This window comes from Mixophyes fleayi, chromosome 5 (assembly GCF_038048845.1).
Source record: "Mixophyes fleayi isolate aMixFle1 chromosome 5, aMixFle1.hap1, whole genome shotgun sequence".
Taxonomy (NCBI): domain Eukaryota; kingdom Metazoa; phylum Chordata; class Amphibia; order Anura; family Limnodynastidae; genus Mixophyes; species Mixophyes fleayi.
This window is the reverse complement of record NC_134406.1, coordinates 248,139,148-248,166,925: the sequence shown is the minus strand read 5'-3', so window position 1 is coordinate 248,166,925 and position 27,778 is coordinate 248,139,148. Positions and strand designations below refer to the sequence as shown.

General features: G+C 39.2%; 1 protein-coding gene across 1 annotated transcript in view; it reads right to left on the bottom strand.

Annotated features, from left to right (window-relative positions):
- Positions 1-6,546: 6,546 nt before the first annotated feature.
- Positions 6,547-27,778, bottom strand: part of SDC2 (syndecan 2) — an 81,911-nt gene continuing 60,679 nt past the window's right edge. Inside the window, exons 2-5 of the mRNA XM_075213839.1 lie at positions 18,337-18,448; positions 13,306-13,448; positions 10,920-11,025; positions 6,547-9,005 (exon numbers count right to left, since the gene is read on the bottom strand). Of these exons, the coding sequence (XP_075069940.1) occupies positions 8,842-9,005; positions 10,920-11,025; positions 13,306-13,448; positions 18,337-18,448 (525 nt within the window). The 3' untranslated portion in view covers positions 6,547-8,841. The remainder of the gene's footprint in view (positions 9,006-10,919; positions 11,026-13,305; positions 13,449-18,336; positions 18,449-27,778) is intronic.

Below are 27,778 nucleotides of genomic sequence, written 5' to 3'. Positions count from 1 at the left end.
GATTGCTTAACTGTGCTGCTACACGGTATTCCCAGGGATAGCACTTCCTCTAAATGACCAAGTCTTCATTAATATAGTCCGGGGCTTAGGTAATTCTAGATAAAAAAAAAAAATAATAATCCAACAATCCAGGAAACAATCCAACACAGCACAAATTTTGTAGGCAAGTCAGTAAAAGTAGTATAGAAGTGTTGGCAGGATCCACATTATATACAATATATTACATACATGGTCATTTCATGTAGATTTTCTAAAATAGGCAATTTTGGCTGCAATGCCAACAGTGAACAGCATGGTCTGAGTACGGATGTAAGTAAAAGGGTCATGTTATTGTACTTATCTGTAATCAGTGCCCCTCTCTGGATACCAAGCTGTTCTCCAGTCCTGTCCGGCTACCTCAGTGCTTGCCCTGCTCTTCCTCACACTCCAATTCGTGAACTAACCCAACCGTAGCCATCCCTCTCACTCTGAACCTCTTATTGCCTTGGACTAGCTTCTCCAACTCTGTCCCATTTCCCTCACCATCCATCTCCCCCCGTACCTGAACACTGCATCTACTGCCTATGGGTCCGACTCATGTACAGACACAAATCCATTTGCACATGCTCCAATATGGACCTTATCCCAATGAACACATGCAATTCATGTCTGAACTCAAATGACAATTGCCAATGACTTGAGAGGCGGAACAGGGGGAGGGAAGAGGGGGACTAACATAATACACGTCCAGTGAGGGCGTTCAGACACAGATGTCCTAGATTCAAGTCCTTATTCTCAGAAGTGTGCTTATTTACAGTCGTATCATTTGTACTCACTACAGGGCAGGTGTTGACTGATAGTGATGACCCACACGGCATCATCTTTGTATTGAAAACTACACGTATGTGTGTCACTAGCTATGACACAAAGATTGATTATTAAAATGCATTGTATGTACAGTATGCATCTTTTATGTAATTAATGTAAACATTTAAAAAAATATATATTTGAAAATATTTACATAAATTGCTATAATGATACATTATATTTTATGATCAAATAAGTTTTATGCTTCCTGATGTGATCTTTTATTGTACTTACACATGTGCGTATACTGCAGTCTGTTTATGTGTATACATAAAGCAAGTATTAGGATTAATTCTGCGCGCACTCAGATCTGCCATACACAGGTGTCGCCCTCTGAAGAAACTGTTTTCTACCTCTTTGCTCCTCTGATTTCCTAACATTACAACTGGCCCAGAGCTGTGTTGTCAAAAGATGAAGACGGATGGAAGTTATTCAATTTCTGGTTCTTTTCAGCAAGTGTAAAACAGGAAACTTAAAGGGGAATTTTAATTGACCATGTTTTGATACATCTTCACTGCACACATTACAGCTAGATATTATCCTGCTCCGTTCTCAACTAACTCAGCTTATGACTTTGGTACCTGATATCTTGAAGTGTTTCTTAACTTCCAAAGTGTTTTTGGCTTCAACTAAGCCAGTGTCGGCTAACCTGTGACATTCCAGGTGTTGTGAAACTACAAGTCCCAGCATACCCTTCCAGCAATAAGCTGCTATATATTGGCAAAGCATCCTGGGACTTGTAGTTTCACAAACACCTGGCGTGTCACAGGTTAGCCAACACTGAACTAAGCAGAAAACAAGACATCTGGATTTAGGAGGTCCGCATCCTTGTCTGTCAGAGGAAGAAACGCAATCACAGAAAAATTCACCATTTATTGTCAGTGCCAGATCTGAAAATGATCTTCTGTAATAGTTTATGCAAAAGCCTAGATCTCCTAAAAACCATTCTGCCAAGTCTGAGCTGCCGGTCATGACCGTCCATCATTGCTCCAGAGGGTGTATTGTTCTCCCCGTCATTATTCAAACCGCCTTTCACTTTGGAATCCAGGGGCACAGACGCTGGCTCTGGTCTTGAGGAGACTACCCAATCTGGGGCCTTAGAGGTCAATTCTGCCTTGGTCTCTCTGGCAGAGGACAAAAACCCCCAGTCCAGGTCCCTTGGAGTCAATTTTAATATGGGCTCCAGGCCTCAGGACAATACTGCCCAGTCCGGGTCCCTTGATGTCAATTCTGCCATGGTGTCCAGGCCTGATGACAACCCTGCTGATAAAAGGAGGATATAGCTCATTACAGGACTAGGCCTGTGTAATAGGCTCGTACACACTTTCCTCCTTGTTTCATCCTAACTTCTTAAAGTTATATTCCACAATGATAAAGACAGACTAGATTGTAGTCTCCTTCACTTTTCCAATAAGCACAAAGTGTCACCATTAAAAGAGATTTATGTTTGACAAAGCTAAGGAAAACGGACACCAGCAACATTATTCTGAAGCCTTTCCTACCATAGTTTAGTTTCTGGGATAGAGAAGGGGAAAGACATTTGCTTGTCAATTTCCACATAAGACCTCTTAAATGCATGTTATTGCTAAATATGTATATATCGATGTAGAATATGTTAAGTTAGTAGAAATGTGTTGAGTTTAGAACATACTATTGTTAGAAATTATTACAGTTGAAGAACAATTGCAATCTATTATGCACGCAGCAGCTAGATTGATTTTCCTTGCAAACCGTTCTTCCTCTGCTGAGCCACTCTGTCAGTCTCTACATTGGTTGCCTGTATTTCAACAAATCCAATATAAAATTCCTCTGCTAACATATAAGGCCAATAATAAAATTGCACAGACATACATTTCCTCACTTGTCTCAAAATATCTCCCTACTCAACACCTCCGTTCTGCACAAGATCTGCAACTGTCTTCCACTCGCATCACATCCTCCCATGCTCGGTTACAGGACTTTTTTCGGGCTGCACCCACTTTGTGGAATTCCCTCTCTTGCACCGTAAGACTTTCCTCTAATCTCCAAACCTTCCAGCGTTCTCTGAAAACCCACCTCTTCATGCAAGCTTATAATAGTCCTCAACCACCCTCTTAATCTCCTCTACACAGCTAACACAAGACAACAACCCTCTGACCAATATTGCCACACATAGCCCACTCAGTACTTTTATCTTTGCATTCTAGCTGGTCCAATGTGCAATATGATGTAGCACATGTCCTTGTGTTTCATACTCCCATTGTCCCATAGATTGTAAGCTTGCGAGCAGGGTTCTCTTACATCTACATATCATCATCAGCTATTTATATAGCGCTACTAATTCCGGTGCACTGTACAGAGAACTCACTCACATCAGTCCCTGCCCCATTGGAGCTTACAGTCTAAATTCCCTAGCATACACACAGACAGACAGACAGACACACACACACACAGACAGACTAGGGTCAATTTGTTAGCAGCCAATTAACCTACCAGTATGTCTTTGGAGTGTGGGAGGAAACCGGAGCACCCGGAGGAAACCCACGCAAACACAGGGAGAACATACAAACTCCACACAGATAAGGCCATGGTCAGGAATTGAACTCATGACCCCAGTGCTGTAAGGCAGAAGTGCTAACCAATAAGCCACCGTGCTGACCTATGTATGTATTACCCAGTATGGTCTTACTAATGTTTGTTCCCAATTGTAAAGCGCTACGGAATTTGCTGGCGCTATATAAATAAATGATGATGGTGATCAAGTAAGCATTTAAAAGGTAGAGGTACCTCTTGGCTAGAGTAAGATAGGTTAAGTTATTACATTGTATTCTTATACATTTCCTATATTTGATCTGTTTTAAGAGATATTCTATTTTGGTATAAGTAATAGTCTAAATAGATACAAAAATCCTTTGAGAGCACGAGCCCAATCAGTAAAAATGCCGGCGTGGCTGTCAAAGACATGTGTGTGTGTGTGTGTGTGTGTGTGTTTGTGTGGTTTTGTTAGTAGGGGGCAGAGGGCTCCTTGGTCTCTCTCTGGTGTTGCTTGTCAAGAACACTACCCAACGAAGACCCTACTGCACTCAGACCAAGGTTGAGGCACTGCGCTAACTGAGAAAAAGCAGTAAAGGAAACACCACATGTCACAATACACTTTACATAGACACCCAGCAGATCTACGGGAAAGGTAGTGCTGCATTTATACTTCAGGACACATTGTTTTGCTACCTGCTTATCACTTCTGACTGTACACTATTAGGTTTCCTACCCACTACAACTCATCACCACAACAGGACAGGTTTGTTCCGCTACTTCTCAATGCTAGAAAGACAATCAGAACCTGAATCATGAGAAAAATCCATGTATTTGTTTTAAACGTATTATTGAAGACACAATGAAGATATAAATTTATAGGCCTTAACATTACTTTAAAAAAAGTAATGAATCCAATTTTAGGGTGTACAGAGTTTGCTTATCACATAAATTTTGACTTGGTTTTAATTAAAAACAGCAAATAAGTACTTAGCAACACATCAGCACACAAAATAAACATGGTCCATAACCCACAAAGAAAATAAAGTATTCCCCCAATTTCTGAAAGAACTCCCCTGGTTGTGTTAGATGTGAATAAGCAGCACCATTACCCAATGTCAAAGTGTTGCAAAATGTATGACACCAAAGGACCATGAAAATGTAAAAATTGGACTGACGGAAAAAAAACAAAAAGAAAGAAAAAAAAAAAAAAAGGGTGGACAAGTAAACAAACAAAAATGGAAAATTTGGCAACTAGCGACCCCCCCCCCCCCACAAGGGGAAAGCTACAGTCATGTTACCTAAAGCAGAGTGCTAGCTTGCTCTGCAGCTCTTGGCCATGGAAAGCCAGCCTGACAGTGACCCACACGTTCCTTACAGCAGTTTAGTTAAATAGCAAATTATTACATATAAATAAGGATTGTCTTGGTTACTTGCTCCCAACACTTTGCCAATATATAATTGCAACCTAATTCACTACAATCCCCAAAAGGGCACTGGGTATTCTTAAGGAAGCATATTATCAATTCACTAGGATCCAGTGAGACTTCCACTTAGTGAGCGAAGACCTTCTCTGCCTTAAATAAATGGAACTGGAAACAGGTAACTTTTAGATAAGGGCAAGGCCACAGCTTTTATAACAGCTTAATCAAAAACTATACACAACCACCATCATACCCAAACGTAAAAACCAAGTAGCAGACACAGAATACCTGATTTAACTTCATGATCCTGAGCATTACTAACCTGTCCTGCCTTAAACTCCAAGTAGGTTACAGACTCTCAGTCTATTCCAATTATTAGAGGCTGCATAATTTATACAAGAACTTGTTGCTGGCAAGGTCAAAATGCCCCATAATAAATAATACCATGACATCACGGCCGCCTTTCCCATAGACCAAGGGAGAAATATTTACAAAGAATCTTTGGGGCTGATTTACAGTTAGGTGCACATTTGCACATTTTGCCTGTTTGCACAACTTGCAGCAGAACAAACCATATTGCTTTCAACGAATCCAATATAAAATTCTTCTACTAACATACAAGGCCATCAATAAAATTGCACCGACATACATTTCCTCACTTGTCTCAAAATATCTCCCAACTCGACACCTCCGTTCTGCACAAGATCTGCGTCTCTCTTCCACTCTCATCACATCCTCCCATTCTCGGTTATAGGACTTTTTCCGGGCTGCACCCACTTTTGTGGAATTCCCTCCATCGCACAGTAAGACTTTCCTCTAGTCTTCAAATCTTCAAGCGTTCACTGAAAATCCACCTCTTCAGACAAGCTTATGATTTTCCTCAACCACCATCTTACCCTGTTACCTCCCTCTACACAGCTAACGCAAGACAACAACCCTCTGACCAACATTGCCACACATAGCCCACTCAGTACTTTTATCTTTGCATTCTAGCTGGTCCATTGTGCAATATGATGTAGCACATGCCCTTGTGTTTCAAACTCCCATTGTTTCATAGATTGTAAGCTTGCGAGCAGGGTTCTCTTACCTCTCTGTCTGTATTACCCAGTATTGTCTTATTAATGTTTGTTCCCAATTGTAAAGCGCTACGGTATCTGCTGGCGCTATATAAATGTTGATGATTGCTCTATAAACAGTGGAAATGCCCACATTTTTTTTTTGCATGCAGGGCAACGTGTGCACGGTTTTGCACACACATACTGGACTGCCATATTTTTACTCTGCATTTCAGAGTTGGGCTAGGCAGCTCAGCAAGTTAAATTGATGCATTTTACATTTTCCTCCCTGTAGCACAACATGTTTTTTCCTGGTGCAAAATATCTGCACCCAGTAGCTGAATTTACTCCTAACACTAATTCAGCCCCTTTATGTACATTTTACAGAAATACTGTAACGAAGACAAAACCTTTTTCCAAAATTATTTTTAAATTTATTATGAAATGAGGCACAAACAAAATGTTCTAGTTAAATATTCCCCTGCATTTGCAGTCCTTCAAAACCTAATTTCTTCACTTTCTCACGCTTTTGTTGAGTTGTTAGTAATGTAGCATTTTCTTATGAACACAAAAACAAGCTGTTGTTCCATAATCAGCCTTTGATTTCAAATCCATCATTTCTTGATAAAAGCATGTAGAAAAACCCCATTATCCAAGGTTCTCATTATAAGGGCGTATGATGAGAAATAATGACACATAAAAAGCCGCTATTAGGCCACATTTTGTTTTTTTATTTAGTAGTGTTTATGTTCCCAAGTTACATTTTAGGTCTATTGATGTAAGACTACAAAATTTCCATTAGATTTTTTTCTGTGCTTATAAAATACCAACATTTTTTGTTTACGGTCATACACTCTGTAACACAGTCTGCAACAAGTTACATGGAATCATAGGCACTTCAAAGGCTTTAAAATGACTTTTACAAATTAAATGCATGATGAAAATGACGAAAATTGCTCTTGAAAACTCCTACTCGTACCTTGAAGAAAAGAAAAAAAAAACCAAAATGGGAAGGAGTTTGTACAGCGGACACGGACTTCTGCAATTTTGTCAGAATACTGTTCTAATCTTTGGATTTGCTCCTCCCCATAGTCCGTATCAGAATTAGGCAGCCCGTGGTTCTTGGGCTGCTATTATTCTCCCAGCACCCCTTGCCAGTTGAAGAGCCTTCTATAGTCTAACTCTGGTTGCATCACATATGTAATACATTAGTAGCTAGTGTCACCCACCCATCATTAAATGCAAAGTATGGCTGGCCCTCTCTCCTGTAGGAGGTGGTATTAAAAGGTGCATCCACTCCTAAAATGATATAGACATTATAACGTGTTTACAGGCTCATCTTATAATTGGAGAGAACATGGTTTCATTCCTGAAATTTTCATTATATAAAAAGAGCCCAAAACTGTATATTTGTCTGCAATTTTATTTCTAATATTAAACACTTTGCTCAAACAACTACTTAGTGTAGTATAGATGTCGGTCACTTAAAGAGGGAAAACAAAGATCAAAATAAAATTAATAAAAACCTGTATTTTTGTAAATCTAAACCCAAGTTGATTCTAAGACCATATTTTGAACGGTTACTCGGAATAGAACACTCAGAAGTTATAGAGGTTACCTATAAGCAAACAATTGTAATTTTATGACAAATTATCTTTGTATAATCTCTATATGTTATCAATTCTTAAAACGTAAAAAAAAAAAATGGTAATGAAACCCTTCTTTTGTGCAGGTTTTATCATTTTGAGATTTGTTTTTCCGATATGTAATGCGAAAAAAAAAATAAAAAAAATAAATCTATATTCGAGATAACTGATCATTTCATTTCCTGCATTTAAAACCGGCTCTTCCTTATACATTGACATTCCTTAGTAAGTACTGATATTGGGTGTGTGGCTATACTAAGTCAAGACCAAATCTCTGAATTACAAAAAAGACAAAACAAAAATTTGATGTCACAGACCAAAAACATCACTATATAAAGACAATGTATATAAAACAAAAATACAATGACTTCATTGCAACGTGTATTATTCAATGCAGGAGTAAATTAAAGAAAAAGGACTGGGGCCTTGACCAAGTTCTCCAACAGTATCCACTGGTAATTTAGCAATTAAGACTAAATGATTTCTGTGTACTGAAATCAGAGAATCAGTTGAAAAAAAACACATTGATTAAATACACTCCCCTGTACTTAAAATAAAAAAGGTTTACTGCCAAAAGAGTACAGAAAATATTGTAAGTCTGTCAATACAGATCTCAATTAAGAGTATGCACCGCGAAAATAAAAGTAGTTTACAAAGTAACAGCTTGTTATTAGATATTCCAATTTCCTTTTTACACATTAGTCAGCATAAATTGGGGCAGAAGATACACTGAAAAACAGAGCGGTAGTGTAAAAAATGAATCTCATTACACAGATTTATACAAATGTTTGTTTACATAGGAAGAAAAAAAACAAAACAAAACAAAAAATAGTACATTTACACTAATATACTGTATATCTGAGTTCTAAGACAATTGCACCATGACAACTACTAAAGGCATTTGTTTGGAAACAGATAAATTAATGAAATAAAACTAAAATTTGAAAGATCCGAGACATGCTAAAAATATTCAACAACCTTTCATAGACCCGAAGATTGAAAGACACCATTTTCCATTTTTTCTTACGTTTATGCATAAAAGGTCTGAGACATTTTGGTGAATACCAATGGTCTTATAAAATAATACTCTGCCACTGTTACCCACTCAACGTTGCAAAGATTTTTTTTTTTACTTAATTTTTTTTTGTTGTTTTTATTTTTTAACGAATACATAAAGTTGGGATTTTTTTTTTATTTATTTTTTTTCGATTTCATAAATTCGCTTCCCAAGCTCCTTAATGAACAAACAACAACAAAAAAAAAAAAAAAAAAAATCTTCATTTTTCTATGCAAAAGCTTTATTTGAAAGAAAGAAAAAGTTCAGTGATCTCATAAAAAGAGACACTATTGGTGGAGTTTTTATGCATAAAACTCTTTAGTCGGTGCCTTTTGGTAGATGGCGCTGGATGGTTTCCTTTCTCCCAGGTCATAGCTACCCTCGTCCTTCTTCCTCATGCGGTAAACCAGCAGCAAGATTAAGAAAACGGCAAAGAGGAAGCCGATGCCTCCGCCGGCAATAACCGCTGAAAAAGACCAGACATGGCTCGTTAGGGAAACTTTGTATTCAAACAGTAAACGGAACTTTAAAAAAAAGGATTTTTGATCTGTACTGAAAACGAACGTTCTATCCACACGTTACATAGAATTCTTACACATAGCAGAGACCATATAATAATTTATGTTTCGTAGGATCTTCAATTAAAGCCAGGAAAATTGTTTAGCTTTTTAATACTTTACTGTAAAACAAGTCACAAACAGAAGTGTATATGTTGATGTTGGATATCCCTAATTTCAGCCTTGCAAATACTCATGACTTGCTCACACACTCATTAGTGTTTGAACACAAAATAAAAACGGTTTCATAATCAGCCTTTGAACTACATTCCCACATTTTTTGCCAAAATCATGTAAAACAGAAATAAACATAATTCAAAGTTCTCAGCACAAGGCCATATGATGAGAGATGGTGAACACAAAGAGCCACATGTTTATTTAATAGACCTCATATGTAACTTAGCGATATCAGACTATCGACAGAAGACTGCAACGTTTCCATTTGACTCCTATTTCTGTGCTTATATACCAACGTTACTGTTCACCGTCATACACTATGTAACAATGTTCATGGAATCCTCATTGCTACAACAGCTTAAGAAGGTTTTTTATAAATTAAATGGTGGAGTAGACTTTACAGCGCATTCTATAGTCTACTTAACTCATTTCACAGAACGTCGCAATGAGTCACAAGCTACAAACTTTGTACTTCACTTACAAAGTTAAGATGCGTCTAATTGGTGGTCAGTGGGAACCAAATGCTGCAACGAAGTCTTACTTATCTGTAATGTATACTTTCAAAAAGAAATGTATAAAAAGCAACAAATGCAAAGGGTGCCTAAATGGTTTTAAATAATGTTGGCCGTTTTTTTTTAAAAAAAATACTCAGAATAAATTAGATTTTGCTCTCTGCATAATACTATAATAAGTTATCCAGAAATACCACAATAATGTCGGGAAAAGTGTATGATCTTTGATTGGCTACTATTAAATTGACCTTAGTCTCTCGGTCAGTGTATGTATGTGGGGAATTTAGACTGGTTTCCTCCCACAATACAAAAACATACTGGTCTGTTAATTGGCTGCTATTAAATATTGACGGTGGGTCTGTCTGTCTTTAGACTGTAAGCTCCAATGGGGCAGGGACTGAGCGAGTTCTCTGTACAGCGCCGCGGTATTAGTGGCGCTATATAAATAGCGGATGAATTTACAATGTTAATAGGTTTGATTCATAGGACAGGTAAAGAAAAAGAATACCAATTAGTAAAATAATGTGTTTGAGCTAGATGTCACCCAGGCCGTTTATAGCTTTACAAAATAAAATGGTATCTGTTAGATTATTACTACAAATTAAAAAAGACGTTCTCCAGCTTCAAAGGACTGATTGGCTTGTACACGCCCTCCTACAACTTCAACATACAACGCCTTCACATTTCTAGTTTCCTTCAGTCCTTTTCAGCAATGTTTTTATGTACTCGGGTATAATTGTATTTCCTTTGCTTTGGGACAAGCCGCTCTTGGGAAACCATTGTATCCAATGTAGAGAGCAATTTCGATTGCGGTGGTAACCGACCACAATGAAAATAGACACTGCATTGTTCATACAGATACAAGGCTACAAAAGTACAAAAGTAATTCATAAAGAAATGTATTAAAAAAAAAAAACAAAGAAAACCCCCAAAACTGTTATTGGAGGACGCATACAAGTCAATCCATTAAAGTTATCCGAAGGTGAACATTCTATTTAATTTTTCTTTAGTTCTTCAACTGGACATATTGGGGGAAAAAAAAAAAGCATGGAGGGAGAAACACAATTATACCAGCCGGTACAAACAAAGGAAAAGTAAACCTATCATATACACAGACACAAATCTAACGCTCACCTGCAAGAACTTCTGTCCTGTGGAATAGGTTCTCTGATTGCTTCTCTGTGTACACATCCGTTTCAATTTTGGGTTTAAGCTCTTCATTTTTCTCTAGTTCAGGCTTCTACACACACACACAAACATAAAACAAAATGAAACAAAACCTAAAATAAAAACGATTTCCAGGCGATCAGACATTAGCATCTGGCTTGTGCACTTAGTCCTTTCTTCATCATGGACTGATCATTCCTTTTAGCTACATGATGCACAGACCAAAATGAAGATGTCCATGTGCTCCCTGCTCATTTATAAATCTAGTGTGTAAGCACACTAGGAAATCAACGGAAGTTTATATAAAACCGTAATAAAGTTATTATAACTCAGGAAAACAACCTCTGTATGCCATTCTACTGATGGAATGGCTTACGGATTAGTTCAATATTCAATGGGCAGGATTTGTAGTGCTTGTCATGGATTATTTTGGCATTGTTACGTTAGTAACACTGATGTGACACAGGAGTGTTTAAATGTTCTGTTTTTCCACGATTAAGTACACAGAACACTAACCGCTCTGATTCGTTCCTTGATGTCACATGGTTAATTGGAAACACCCTTCCCTAGTCACATGAATGCACGCTTGAGCTGAATGTGCTCTCACGTAGCATGAAAAGTATTTTCTATGGCTCCATTACGTGTCCCTTCAGCTCAATGGCTCCTATAACTCCACTCTTTGGTTGTAGATGGGGGCCAATCCAGTCTTGCAAAACATGACGTGCAACTAAGGCTATACTGCCAGCTATCCTCAACATAAGTAAAATAGTTTTATTCAGCAGATTCCTATACATAGTGTTATATAGAACACTAAACTACAAAGGCATAGGCTGCCTTATATATCCTAGCCTAGTGATGGACAACAGGTGACCTCTGACCCTTCACCTACGGCCCCAGCTCCTTCTTGCATTAGTGTCAGATTTGTTTCTCACAGCTTTTAACACTTGTTTAAAATGCAGCTTATATGTTATTATAGATAGGTGTCTCTTCTATCATCAATCGCATTGATTTTAACTACTGAGATTAAAGGGTGATGTGCGGCCCCTTTGAAGGTCAGAGGGACCCACCTTGAGACCCGTGAAGTGTTTCAGGTTGTGTCTCACTTGTTAGGCGCTAAGAGAATATTGACAAACATGTCTAAAGTACAGTCAAACAAACCAAACCGCAGTGTCCTTACGCACATTCATGACTGCTGCTATCTCCGGACTCTTCAGTTCTGATAAACTCCTGAGTGTTACATGTATTTGTGAATGTTATTAGCAACTGCTCTTTTATAGAAGCGAACTTGTTTCTTAGTAGGCCTTTATATTATTTACACAATAAAGAAAGATACATGTACAGTGCAACATTGTTTAAAAGAACAGCAAAACAAAGGTTTCTATTATAATTTATATTATGTCTTATATATTCTACTTGGTCTAATCCATAAATCCATTTAGCTACTTGGAAATATAAAGGCTGAGAAGCGGTACATGGCCACGAATGGTATACAATCACTTATATAGGAGAATGCAATCCTAAGATAGCAAAGTATTGTATAATATGCAACCAACAAAGTTATTTTTTCATTTTATGATAGAGGCCACATAAGATTACACTAGAAGATCAATTGATTGTTTTGTTTTCTTCTTTGGAAAGTGTTATCCAAATTCAGGGGAACAGGTAGCGTTTAGTCCCATTGACATGGGATACGGCTGTAACCAATGAACAGATCAGCAAAGCTGTTTCATATCAAAGGACAAAAAAAAAGTAAAAGAAAAAACAAAAAAACACATCCAAAAATTGTGTTCATAAAAACCAATCATGGGCACGCCGCCCCCTAAACCTTCACCTGCGGCCCCCAACTCCTTCAGGGTGTATTGTTAAGATTTTTTTTCTTATAGTTTTAACACTTGTTTAATACACCTCCTGAAATGTTATTACAGATGGGTGTCTGTTTCTTTGATTAAATGCATTGTTCTAATGTATTACTGAGATTAAGGGAAATGTGCGGCCCCTTTGAAGGTTAGAGGGATGCCCATGTGGCCCCTGAAGTGTATACAGGTTGCCTTTCACTGATATAAAGTCAAAGCTGAAAAGCACAGAAAGAAGCAAGCTGGAAGAAAATAAATAAATACAAAGCAATGAGCGGAAGTTGGTGGTGGACCATAAATTCAAGTATTCTGTAGGGTAGCAGTCCCTTTAAGAGGGCCATTACACTGTCAAGATAACAGTCTAATAAATGACATTTGTGATAGGTGAAGTTACAGATGGCTAAAAATATCCTTGCGCTAGAAACCAGAGTTTAGAATATGAAAGTATTTTACAGAACATCCCATCTGCACAATAAACGCAGAAGGGATGAGGTACGTACCTCTTTTTCTATTACTATCTTCGTCTGTATCTTCAGCGTAGTCATTTCTACAACTGGAGCCTCACTAGTGGGCGGACTCTCTGGGAGCGATCGTAGGGTTGTCAACTGCACAGCAACGTCATCTTCTTCAAGGTCTACTGCCCCTATATAATGAGACGGAAGAAAACAATTAAGGTTTGTATAAAAAAAAAAAAAAGTTTTCAGTTACTTAATATTCACAATCAAAGAAACTGCAATAAGTCTAAAATGGTTATTAGATTATAAGTTCTAAAAATGAAAGTCTCAGTGTAGATAAGTATTTTATAAACATTACGAGTACCAGATATAATACAATAGATGCTTATCATACAGGATTTAGCATACCAATACCATTCCAAAAGCTTTGTTTAGAGCAAATACAATTTCATACATGATTGACTGCCAGTACTTCATGGAAGAATAGTGCACGGAGCCAATGCCAATGAGTTTGGTCATCAGGAATTCTTCAAAACCGCGTCTGGGCCGTACTACACCTCCTGGAGAACTGGCAGTGAATCCTGTTTGAAATGATGTTTGTCTTTACTAGTTTCTAGAACGGAGCTGGGGTACAGGATCTCTGCTATCTGATAAGCACATTTTTTTTTTTAATCCGTTCATAAAATATGTACACTATATAGTGTACCCTCTCTCGCTCACTTCAGAATTATTAGTAGTTCTATTATATGTTCAAAAATTTCATATACAAAATAACGTGTACTATCCTTGTTGCCTCCCCTAGTTTTGCATTCATCTTTCCCCAAATAAAGGTCACCATCGACTCTTCCGTAACACTCTCCAGGAGCCTAACTGGCATGGAAGGAGGAAAAGTGCATAAGGCAATGAGGCACATACAGGAAGTCCGTAAAGTTACTGAACTGAAAGACAACAGTCTCCATGTATGACTACAACGGTGTGAGACAGAAGCTATGATCCACTTTACGGATATGCAACGACAGCTGAAAGAACAGAAATTGTCACACAGTATGATCTGCTCTGTACATCCGCACGTGGTGGATGGAGGTAAAGCTCATTTCTTTGTAAACTCGTGAAAGTGCTGGACTGGATAATCAGACTAAGTCACAAGCCCGTGGGTTCTCTGGAAAGTCTTCTTCCCTCTGAGTAAGACGGATGTGGACGTTCCATGTTGCTGTGTGCCAATTACTGGGCTGGGTAGAGTGGACACCCATCTACCATGTCAGTTGCCAATTCTCTGGATACTAAGGGTACTGTATGGATCATTCCATGTCAGTTCAACCAGCGATGTCCACCACCCATCTCAGATTTGTTCGAAATTTTTTTAGTTGAGAGGATGTCAAAACTACTATTTCTGCCAAATATCTCGACTGTCTGACAATTAGTGGATTCAATAAATTGTAAAAATCAATATTTAATTTACTAACCGCGGCTTCTTTATCCAGTTTATTTGAAGTATCACAGGTGTTTATTACGTAATCTCCACAAAATTTGGACCCCTAAGGTAACTCTTCCTCCTGAATCCAAAAATCCAAACCAAATTACTTTATCTGCCTTTCCACTATGAAACAAAGTACCCTGCTGTTTTTTTTTTTTGTGGTAGCAATGTATACCTTTTTTAAACACCTCCCCCCCCCCCAAAAAAAATGAGATCCCTAATGTTGATTTAACCTAGCACTTTTACTTCTATTCCAAAAACGTGCGTTTTTGCCGTAACGCAAAACATGAGGCAGATAAAGCAATTTGTGGCGATTCCTTAATAAACACCCGCGATACTTCAAATAATCGGAATAAAGAAGCCGCGATTTATTTTTATTTCAAATCAACTGTCTGCCAAATATCTCGACTGTCTGAGATAGTTGTTTTGACATCCTCTCTTAACTAAAAAATTTTCTAACAAATCTGAGATGGGTGGTGGACTATTCATTTTTTTTTTGGGTGATCTGATGTGGAATGACCCATATATCAACTTGACCGATAACCTTGTGATATTACCACTGTATTTCCTAAGCTACTCTGCCCAGCTATGAGGAGGAGTATCTGTAGTTAAGTGAACTGGCTTCATAGATATTCTTTAAACAATCATTTAAAGTCTACAAATTCTGACCCCAGCAAAACATTAGCCTGTGGCATAGGATGATGGAACTGGTTTGTCAGTGTTCAGTATGTTATCCTTCACTTGGAGTGGAACATAAATGATATTCATGTTATACCGCTTGTTTTATTGCCAGTGAAAGACTCCACTCCTACCAACGTTCCACTACCAGCACAAAATGTTGGTGGGAGGGAATAAAGGTTTTTGGTCACTGTGAAACTGTATACCTGCTTCTACTCTGCATGCCCCTGTGAACTATAGTCACACTGCAGACTGAGGGGATCCATCGGATTGATGTTTATCAAATTTCAACATGGTTGGCAACATTTAAAATAAGGTGTCATTCAACCAAGTTATATCCCAAGATCAAAGTTAAATATACATAAATCAACTCCAATACTACACAAGGCGTTACATATGCAACTGGGCGAGATCAAACTAGACCCTGCAGACCGTTCTATGATTCTAACTGCATATATATATGTGGTCAGCATTACACTTTAGTTAGTTGGTATACACACCCTTCCTTTAATGGTTCACTATTGAATAAATTGATAGTAAACATTAGCTGTGGGGCACAAGGGTGGATTATAATAGGAGGGGATTCTTACTAGGCTATAAACTCCACTATAGATAGACTCTCGGGGTATTTTCGGATTGCTCATATTTGCCGACATAGGCTTAAACTACCAGATTAGTAGATGTTTGGAAATGGACATTTACCAAAATGCCCCTCCTGTCACTCTAAAGCTCAAGTCAATGTCCCATATAGACAGTGATTTTTCTCACTAGAGGCATCTCTGACCACTGATCCATAGGACTTATTCTATGAGCTCTTAATGACATTAGGCAGACTGCAGACGTGTACAGAATCCTTTGGGCCCTTCTGGAACATGAATGTGCCCTTTACATCACCACATTAGGTATGGAACACCAGGTCACATGACACTGTCTAGATATAGGCAACCTGATCCCTCTAAATGTAGCATAATTACATAACGGTCCCAGGCAACTCCAGTTACAGAATGTGGCTAATGAGACCTAGGGATCTCTATATCTCCTATTAGTCCCAATACATAGAGAAACTTCTCTAATGATATGAACAAAGCTTTTCATTTATTTAACATTTTTATGCAAATCAACAACATACACTGCAGTATATTATAACAATGCAATAGCCTTGTATTTAGGAATAATTCCTTTCTGTTCTCTTAATGGAGAATATAGGGATATACTGAAGGTCCCACTGGCTGTTAGATGAGGTTACCAATGGCATTTTAAAACTTCTAGATATAAGTCACCAAGTTTAAGGGTGTAGAAACACTACAAGACTGCTTGCTATATATAATGCAGTCATTTAGTATAGCTTGTGGCAAAGGGAGTCTAATTGAACGTATTGATGCAGCAGTTTGAAATCCTTCCAGTTCAGCAGCCCAGAATTCTTCCCCTGGGTAAGATTGCTTCATCATGGACAGATAATATCAGAGTCCTTCCCATTGAGTGGCACCAGACAGGGGTGTCTGCTCTTACCACTCCTATTTGCCATGACTGTGGAGCCACAGGCAATTCTAATTAGACAATCCAAAGATCAGAGCAGAATTGAGGTTTGAGATATTGGGGAATCTGTTATCCCTTTATATTGAAGCCATGCTGGTATATTTGGAAGATCCTAGTGCCTCACTGCTTGCCTTCATAGACCTGGTAGGTAGATTTTGGAGTTTTAAGCTTTAAAAAAGGTTAATAGGAGCCCATTCTTATTTCCAATGGATATGGATTCCCGAACACCTATAGTGTATCCTGCACCCTTTACAAAAGTAACTTCTTTAAATATCTGGGTGTAGGGGATATAACCACCCATGGACTCTTATTTATTCATAACCTGACTTTTACAGTCTGGTATTAGCTGCCACTAAATTTACTGGGTTGATCAAAATCATATATATTTTTTAATGGAAATTGTTATATGTTGTGTGCAATTCTTCATCATCTACACAAACATCTATTTACAAATACTGAGCACGTTACCTGCATTCGGTGGTGTTTTTCTACTCCCCATACGGCTTAAAAGGATACTACATGCTTCCAAAAAGTAGAGACTTTGCCTTTTTAAATGTACATGGACCTCACAACTTCAGGTCATCGTTGATGGTCCTGAGAACTATGTTAAGATGAGGATCTATGGCTGTCTCTTCACAATCCATTGTGGTATAATCCCAAGGGAGGGGAGGGGAGGGGGGGGAAAGTGGTTTCGCAAACAGTCACTTCGCCCCCCCCCCCCCCACCACCTTACTGCAGCAGCCAAAATATGAAATGCGTAAATCGAGACCCCTGTCCTGCCCCTTCCTCTGAGAAAATGCCTGCTCACCTGGGGGACCGGGATAACTACCCAAGCATTGCGGGAGAGTAGTTAAATATGTGCTAAATATAATATCAATTTTTTTTTTTAAATAAGAGAAATGCCTAAGAGGTTTTTGAGAACTACTAGTGTCGAACATATTCACTAACTATAACCATTTACATTACTTTTATTCTATTATAGTATGTGGTTATGCTCATTTGTGTTGGTATTTTACGTTGTGCGCCACAGCAAGGTTTCCCAAACGAAATATGTATCATTATGAAGAAAGGGCCTCCGCACACCAAGCTTCTTAAAAACTGTATGTATTTTATGCATCAAATTGTTATAAATAATATTTTCTAGTTATGCCACCATTCACAGAAGCGCTAGTCTCTCTCAAAACCAGGAAGAAAGAAGGACCTGAACGCCCCTTGTAACAAAAATATTTTTATCTGACTTTTTTTTAAAAATGGTGCAAGAAACTCTGCGCTTTATATTTGTTGGGTAGAAATCCATGACTGTGGCTTCTGCCCAAGCTTCAGGCGAGTCTTCGCGTAGCTCATAGTGGGAGAAAATAAACCCAAAATAAATAATTTGTGACCTTTACCTGATCCAGAGCCAGATGAGTAATCATCATCATCAATGGGATATACTCCAGACGATTCTTCAACTGAAGTGTTATCAATGTACAAGTCTTTGTCTGATGTTGTAGCCACCCGCTGCAAATACAAATGTGGAACGTGGTCAGATGGTTGTCAAGCTTAAAATAGGAAAAGCAAATATGGCTTTTATTATGAAAATATACAAGTGTGATGCTAGAGGCTGAAGTATGTGTAATAACTACTGCTACGCCATAGAAGTGGTCTAGACTCCTTGCTATGTCACTGCCCGATGTCTGCTGTCCAGATAACTAATTCATACTGAATCTATCAAATGGGCCAAAGAAAAAAAACCAAAAAAAAAAAACCAACATATTTTATACACAATATGTATAGTTGTTTTTTGCAGTTTCACAATTATCCAGGAAGTTTACTTCCAATTATCATCAGCTATTTATATAGCACCACCAATTTCGCAGCGCTGTACAAAGAACTCATTCACATCAGTCCCTGTCCCATTGGGGCTTACAGTCTAAATTCCCTAACACACAAATATCAATTTAATAGCAGCCAATTAACCTACTAGTATGCTTTTGGAGTGTGGGAGGAAACCGGAGCACCCGGAGGAAACCTACAGAAACACGGGGAGAACATACAAACTCCTCACAGATAAGGCCGTGGTCATGAATCATAAGCATGACCCCAGTGCTGCGAGGCAGAAATGCTAACCACTAAGACACCACATTGGATTCAAATTATTCACTGTCTTGCCAACCAGTGTTTAATGTAATTTCCTCCATTCACAATGTATAAGTTTATACGGATAAGTTAAGTAACCAGGAGAAAAAGAAAAAAACTGCACTGATAATTATGGGCAGGGAAATGGAGATTATTAACTTGCACATTTCTTTGGATTAAAAACACAGTAGACTTAATTGACCGTCAGTCTACACTACCACTGAACCAACATCCATGAAAATGACCTCTGTCGTGATTCCCAGTGCTTCAAAGTTGTGTGGTATGATGGTTCTTAGTGAACGGATAGTCTGCCTTCTGATGGATATTGGTTCATGCCACAATACTGCTGCATCCAAAGAGAAAACATAAATCAAGGACAAGTGCATAATAAATTGGCTAACTTGATGCCGATACTTGAAGTTCTCTATGAATTACGGGTAGGTTAAAACAAATACACCTCAGAATATAGATACAACTGAAGTCATCTGGAAAATGAAGGCGTTGGTTGAGCCCCAGGGATACAAGTCAAAACCATTTATCTTTTATATGAATAGGTTTGGGAAATTGCTGGAGTAGAACAATGCCTTATTCATCTTTCTGAGTACTTCTGCAAGTGGCAATTGCCTGGCTATTGGCACAATCAAACAAATGAAATCTATAAAAACGTCACGCTGTGTAACAATACAGAAAATAATTAAAACCGACAAGCCTCAGCACCTATGTAGATTTAGAAGAAAGAAAAAAAATAAAAAATAAGATATATGTTGTTGTGAATCAATTAACAAGCCTCTTAATCTCTGGTCTGACTGCTATAACAAGCTATAAACAAACGCTGTACTATGCCCAGAGGTACCAATTAAATGGAAACTATAGTGAAAATTCAGGCTACTCCTATACAGGAGGCCGTGAAACAGGTTAACGCTTGTAAAAAGTTCACACACTGCAGTAAGAGTGTCTGTGCGGCACGAAGCAGAAGTCCCCCCTACAACCAGCAGAGGATGTCCGCTCAGTTCATTTAAAAGGTGATGGACAATTATGCTTGCCAGCAGCTTATTGATAAAAGTTTTCTACAGTGACAACCTCATGTTTTGTGCCTATGTCTTCTGCTGTCTACTTGTTGACACCGTACTACACCACCGATAGTTGCGCAGAAATGCCAGTGGCCAATGACCAGGGGAGGGCTGGCAAGTTTTAGCCCAGGGGGCAAGACTCCACTAGGCAGCCTATTAGGAACATTTTAAAAGGAAGAAAAAAAAAAAGCAGGTGGGCCAGTGACCCAGCTCAAGGTAGCCCACTATGGGACTGGTCCAGGGGCAAACGCCTCCTGCCCCCCAGCCCAGCGTGCCCCTGATGCCGACTGCTTTATTATTGGAGCGGATAAAGCTGCTGCCTTACAATAGTCACCAACACGTTCCCCACCAGCAAATACAGTGACTATTCTGCTGCTTTGTACATCATGTGTTAAACCGGCCTCTTTGTATACAATTTGTTTGCGGAATGTCACGGTCCCATCAACGTACAGTGCTGAGCAATGTCACCGCCTTATCAATGAAAAGATAAGATTGAATCAATAAAACCAATGAGGGGAATCTGTTCTACACAAAATGAGTGATGTCACAAGAAGGAGGAGACTATTTAAGTCCTATATATAGTTTACATTTCAGAAAATCCAAAAATATTGGTGCCGCTGACCACAAGTGCTCATTAACACCAACGCCACTAGCATTCCATTCAGTGCCAGAGGACAAGTGCCCAATGTGTGGGACAGACCACGCTGCTGATGGCACTGAAGAGATACTCCATTCATAAAGACCACCCTAAAAAAGGCAGAAACAGATCAGCTAGACAGCACCATGTAAAAGAGAGAAGGTTATACTTTGTTTTGTGCTATTTATTCTGGAGTGCATCGTCTAGCACAGCTGTTTCCCCGCACCTTAGAGTGTAAGCTCACTTGGACAGGGCCATTATTACCTTCTGTGTTATGTCATAATACTCTCATTGTACAGCGCTGTGTAATGTACCGCTTTGTAATTATTAATTTTAATACTGTACTGACTCCTCAACATTGAACGTAAGAAAACTGTTGAAAGTCAATTCATTAGTTACCCCATTGCTTTGTGAGGAAAGAAAAATATTTTTTTTTCTTTCAAAGAGAACTACGGCTAATTCAAACATCCTTACACATTACTATGTGTACGCGACCTTCTGTTCGCAGGCAAATGTAGTTAACCAGTTTGTTATAGGCAAGGCCGAAAGCCACGATTAGACTTGGACATGAATTCTAAATCCTATGGCCTCAATCCTAGCACTGTTGAGAACTATTAATCATGCTGCAAACCTCTGTGATCATTACATGAATTAAAATAAAATCACAGCAAATGGACACGGCTTAACATGCTGGATGTGAGTTTTTCCCCAGCATCGATGCTGAGGAAGTAATGCTATGCAGACTGCCTACTAAACCTGGCTGTACATTTCAATTTCCCCAAAATGGTATTTTATCGCTCTATGCCACTTGCTAAGCCGCTTTATCCGAATTTCTAATCTAGCTTAATAGACTGTATAAAAAAATAAAAAAAAATAAGACTCCGTTTGTATTTTACATATAAAAATGTCCCTTTGAGTGTTACACAGTAGATGACTAATCGATTCGGTGGTTACACTCAATTAACCTTTTAAGACTAGGTTTAAAAACATTTATAGAACTTTAATGCTCCTACCCCAGTGATATTTCTTACAAGTAGATGTTTTTAAGATAGCCGCTATAGCCGAGAGGTACATAATATGTGTAATTACAGAGTGTAGATATTTTGGAGATTCTTACCATAAATCACAAGGATTGCTAGATCCTAGGTTTGCATATTGTCAAACAGCCAAAATAAATCAAGCAAGCATATGGTTTCTTTGGATATTAAATCTCCACACTAACAGATTTTCAAATTGAGGAGTGGCATTCGATCTACCCCGCCAGAGAGCCTGTAAGTGTCTGGACCATACCAAAAACTAAATGATACCAATATTGTTAAAGTATTAAAGTCAAATAGATTTTTCTTTTTTTGAAGCAGAAAACTCCTTTAGATTTAAAATGGACCAAAAAAGGGGAACATTTTGCAACATATAACCACCTATTCAGTGGTCGAAGTGGAAATGTACAAATGGCGGCACGGAAAATATAAGTGAATGGAGACTGATAGTTTTACAATGAAGGCAGTAGGCGTGGTGGTATAACAAACCACCGGATAGGATACACCTCTACTTCCACCACTGTGCAGCGGTGAAATATATATATATATGAAATAAATAGATATTGTAGCTCCTGGAGATGAAGATGAGAAGTCTGTTTTAGGAAAAAATTTAAGTATCACTATAAACTACTATGAAGGCCAAAACTAAAATACAATGTGAGCTGTACAGTATGATAAGATTTTTTTTCACCATTGGAATGACTTAAAAATCCCCTCTAGAAAGAGAACATTGCTGTAATTTTATTTTTATTAAAATATATTCATTTTACAAAAGTCGTCTCCGATCCTAAAGATGGCAGCTCAGACCCAATATATCACGGGCACAGGGAAATTGCCAAATCCCCCATCTCCTCCACTCATTCTCCCCTCTTTCCCATTCCCTCAACTGGCTCCTCTTGTGCCTGGTCTGTTTAACCCTCCCTTAGAATGTAAGCTCGCTTGAGCAGGGCCCCCTCCCCTCCTGTCTCCTTACCCGTTCTTCTGCTCCGTGTCTATTGCATCTGCCTGCCTGGAGTTTCTGAAGTATTGGTACTTTTGTTTATTGTTCTGTACTGTTATACCCTGTATAGTCTACTGTTTGTACTATGTGCGGCGCTGCGGAAACCTTGTGGCGCCTAACAAATAAATGATGATAATAATAATAATAATAATAATAATAATAATAATAATAACAACAACAACAACAACAACTGTGTGAATGAAGTTGCAGTAATCAAATTTAAACAGCAAAAATACAAAAACAAAAAAAAACTTCAATCATATGATGCATTACAATTCTTCTCATGGACAGACAATTTATCATAATGACCTAACGCCTTAATGCTATACATTACTATAATCTATTCCTCTAAATGCTTTAAAGCACACAATTCACTGGGATTCTTTAGCTATACTGTACGGATGCATTAATGCAGTGAGCAATGTTCCATAGCCGTCATTACTGACCCTACAAGTTTCACACGTTGTAAATTTAATTTCAGTGTTGTATTTTGATTTACGGCTTTATGTAATCCAGTGATCTCACACCAAACAGCTGATTTATTGCTTACACAGTTGCTTAACACAATGATTAACGCCCAGATTATCCAAGTACAAGTATTTCCCAACACCATTTCGTAGCTACAAGGGTTAGAGATTGGCACATACCAGACACAAAACAAGGTAGCATTTTGGTTTGTTTTGACGGACACATCAAACAACCACACAGACATTTGTCTGCTTGTAGATTTGTTAGTGGGCAACAAAAGGCCAACAACAATCCAATAGGATGGATACAGTTGTTTTATGAGGTTGCTCCTACAGCCTTCCAAATTCTGCAGATTGCGGCCTCAGAAAAAAGGTCAGTCCAATGCGCTACAGTTTTGGAGATAAATTGCTACTAATGCGCAGGAACGTCAAGAGTAAAGATTTTGGTCAGGTCAGGTCTGTTCTACCAGACGGAGATCTCACACACAAGGCACAAAGGATTGAAAATCTAAATTGGTGTGAATACTGTCATTACTCGTCTGTTCATTTTTATGGTCCCCTTTGGCACATAAAAACGTCAATAATTAACTACAATTAAAACCAGCGTTAATTTCTTAACATTAAATGTTTGTGGAAATGTAGGCAACTTTTTTTTTTTTTTTTTACAGTGGGAACAGTAAAGGGAAAAGTAGGATTAGGAAGGGGAAATGGAGGCATCTCAGACACCCATACTTGCCAAAATCTGATGGCTCCACTCCGAGGGCGTGACTATGAAAGCACGTGATCATGGCCACGTGAACCCCCCCCAAAGCCCCAATTTGCAGCATTGAGGGTCATGGGCGAGGCCATAGTGGCACAAATCACGTCATCCAAGCCCAACCTTACTAGGGAAGTGGGCCGGATCCGGGATGGTGCACTGCTCTTTGGGAAGAGCTGCAGGATATCAGGAGTCATTCCGTGAGAGTAGACAACTATGCAGATACCCAGGTGCACATATATTAAGAGAGCGCTTGTTATCTACACAGAAGACATTTTAGAGGGCTGAACCAATATTCGAGAGAATGAAACCATCAACGCACTAGGTTAAGAGACTGTTTTTCGGGTTTGTCAGTCAAGTGCACCATTTGAAATGCAGCCATCTAATTTATTTACTATTGAGACACACGCCAATGTAGTCAGAAGCCAGTTAACATAACATACCAATATGTATTTGGATTGTGGGGAGAAACATGTGAACCAACAACATACTAGAGGCTGCAGCATGCATCTGGATTATACAGAGGGCCCAAGCACTGCAGAGCAGCAATAGTAACCTCACTGCGATTGGTGGAAAAACCACCATGCACAGAGTAATAGCCTTATGACTGCATTAAATAAGGCCACTGATTTTGGATTGCTATTTTTATTTGCTTTGGGATCGCACTTTGAAATCTCAGCACTGAATTGTCTCACACACACTTTCTGATGGGAGTCTGCAAGCCTGGACTATTGATCAGTAGGTTATGTGGTTATTGTGCCACACAAAGTTATACATATCCTGTTCCAGGCTAGTACTGCATGCTTCTGTACTCACAGAAGAGTATAAAGGGAAAGGGAATATGCCATGTGATGTAATATGGTAATTCAGTACCTAATCTTCCACCTACCCCAAGAACAGATGAACCAGGTAACATATATACCTCTCACCAAGAGACACAAACCGCAAATACATATAAGAGTTGAATGTAAAGAAGCCTATTTTGTGTATAATTAAAGATGTTCCTGCATGTCTGTGTATCTTAAGATGTGTGCAACTGAAAACACAACCATCTAGACCAGGCCTGGCCAACCTGTGGCTCTCCAGCTGTACTGAAACTACAAGCCCCAGCATGCTTTGCCAGAAGATAGCCAACCGATAGCTAACAAGGTATAATGGGACTTGTAGCTTCACAACACCTAGAGAGCCACAGGTTGTACAGGCCTGATTTAGTGGTTGCAAAATTGTGTCCATTGTTGTCCTCCGCTATAAATCACACACACCTGGCTTATGTAGGTCTCATAGCCAAGTATTTAAAGATCTGTGTATGTCTTATCAGGAAGTGTGTACTTCATCTGCATGCCCTTACTGTGCAGTACCTGCTTGTTAATGCCCAAACCATCTCTCTAGGCACAAAAGTGTTGCAAGGGCAAGATTAGTATAAGCGTAAAGCATACTTGCCAACTCTCCCGGAATGTCCGGGAGACTCCCGCATTTTGTGAGAGTCTCCCGGACTCCCGGGCGAGTGTGGCAATCTCCCGAATTCTGCCCACTTCACTAGGAAGTGCCCCACTTCCTAGTGAAGTGGGCAGAATTAGATCCCAAACGCCGCGATTCCCGGTGAATCGCGGCGTTTGGCCCCGCCCCCGCTGTCAAATGACGCAATTTGCGTCATGACGTCACAGGGGGCGGGGCCGAAATGACGCGATTTCGGCCACCCCGCCCCTTCACGCCCCCCTCCACTGGCTGGCTCCCGGAAGAGAGCTGAAGAAAGTAGGTAAGTATGGCGTAAAGAAAGACGCATCTTTGAGTCATACAAATGCTCTTACAAGCAGCTCTAATATTTTACTTACACAGCACAGGTAGCAGGGTCTTCAGACACATACCACAATAAAAACCATAACACAGATTGAAGTAGCAGAAAACAAATTCAAAGTTCCCTCATTGGCTGGCTCCCCCATAGTGATCATGTGATGTGCAGCAGCATAAGATGCATTTTTATCAGCCTCAATAGTTATTGCGCTGTTTGATAATGAGTTACAGCTTCATGCGACCTGGCGAGCTCCGAACAAAGAAAAAAAAGTGATTTATTGCTTTAACACTTGGCAGAAATACTCTGATTAACACCCAAATTATTCAATTACAAAAGGAGAATCATTTCCTACATGCACTATTTATCAAACCGCCATTGATTTGGCAGATCAGGAGAGGAAATCAGTGACACACAGGAGATAAAAAGGTGTTAATTTGTTCAGTGGACATTGACCTTTTAGATGGAGCATCTGTCTCAAGCTGAAGGACAGCAGCTTTCCAGAACTTCTAGATTACTTAACATGTGTGATAAATGGGCAAAGCTTGCCTTGTTCTTTTGTTTTATTGATCCTTCACGCAATCTCCCCATTAATGCCGGACTGTCTATGGGAAACAGAAGGAAACAAAGGAAAGAGCAATGTCCAATTTGATCACAAGTTTACATAACTACCATCATTCAATGTTTTGGAATTGGAACACGGCCACACCGCCACTGAAAAGGGGGCACTTGTGTGCGTGCCACATCCCCTGGTAGACTGCAAGCTCCAATGGGGCAGGAAAGGATAAGAGTGATAAATATTCTCTGTACAGCGCTGCAGAATTGGCGACATCCGCACCCCAAAACGGCCCTGCATTGATACGATCATCCAGGCATCTGCTCACTTTCTGCTGTTGACATACCTCCCAACATTCAGCCAGCTGGAACAAAGGTCCTGACTGGCAGGTCTGTCCCATCTAAAAGCTGATGGCTTCTGTGCTCTGGGCAAAGAGCCACAATACGTCTAGTCAGAGGAGGGAGGACTGCACACACAGCTTCATAGCAGTCACCTTCCAAAAGGATTTACCAGAATACCCGATTATGGACAGATCAATTGCAGTGATGATTTGGGAGCCATGCATAACTACTACTCGCATATATAGGGGGGGGTCAGAGAGGATTGAAATAGAGGCAATGTTTTACATAGAGTCTTGTGATTGTACAGGCCATTTTAGGTGCAACCTTTGATTTGTGTATTTTGCTTTGCCATGTTATTTGTAAATGTGCATTTTACGCATCCGATTGGTGCTTTTCACTGGTCCTACTCAACCCCTTTCCCTTCAAAAGTAGCACCACACAGCCCTTGTTTTCAACCACAAATGAACATCTAACCAAGGAGCCCTGGAAAACAAACTGTTACAGTCCCTGGAGCTCCCAGGATGGGACGGAGATCATAAACTGCAGGTACTACAGCAACTCTAAAAACAAGCCTGATCTTCATAATGTTTCTTTACATAGTGCAGTGATGGCTAACCTGTGACACTCCAGTTGTTGTGAAACTACAAGTCCCAGCATACCCAGATATATATTGGCAAAGTATGCTGGAACTTGTACTTTCACAACACCTGGAGTGTCACAGGTTGGCCGACACTGATATAGTGCATGTTATATTAAGAATGCTGGCTTCAAAAGGGTGCAATTTTGCTTTGCCCACTGAAGGAATGTCAATTGGGACCGTCCTTCATGGGAATAAATCTTTGTTATTGTTTTTAGTTTAAATTGATTGTTGTATTTTTTTTTACAAACTGTTTAAACCTTTTTGCTCATTTGTCACTTTAAGGTTCTTGCTCCAGTTGTTTAGTATTGTAGATGCGTATTCACAAAACCGTCCACATAAATGCACAACTCCTCCCTAAGTAATCCTTCCACCGAGGTATACTAAATAGAGGTGTGGAGGGAGCACACGCACAGATTCC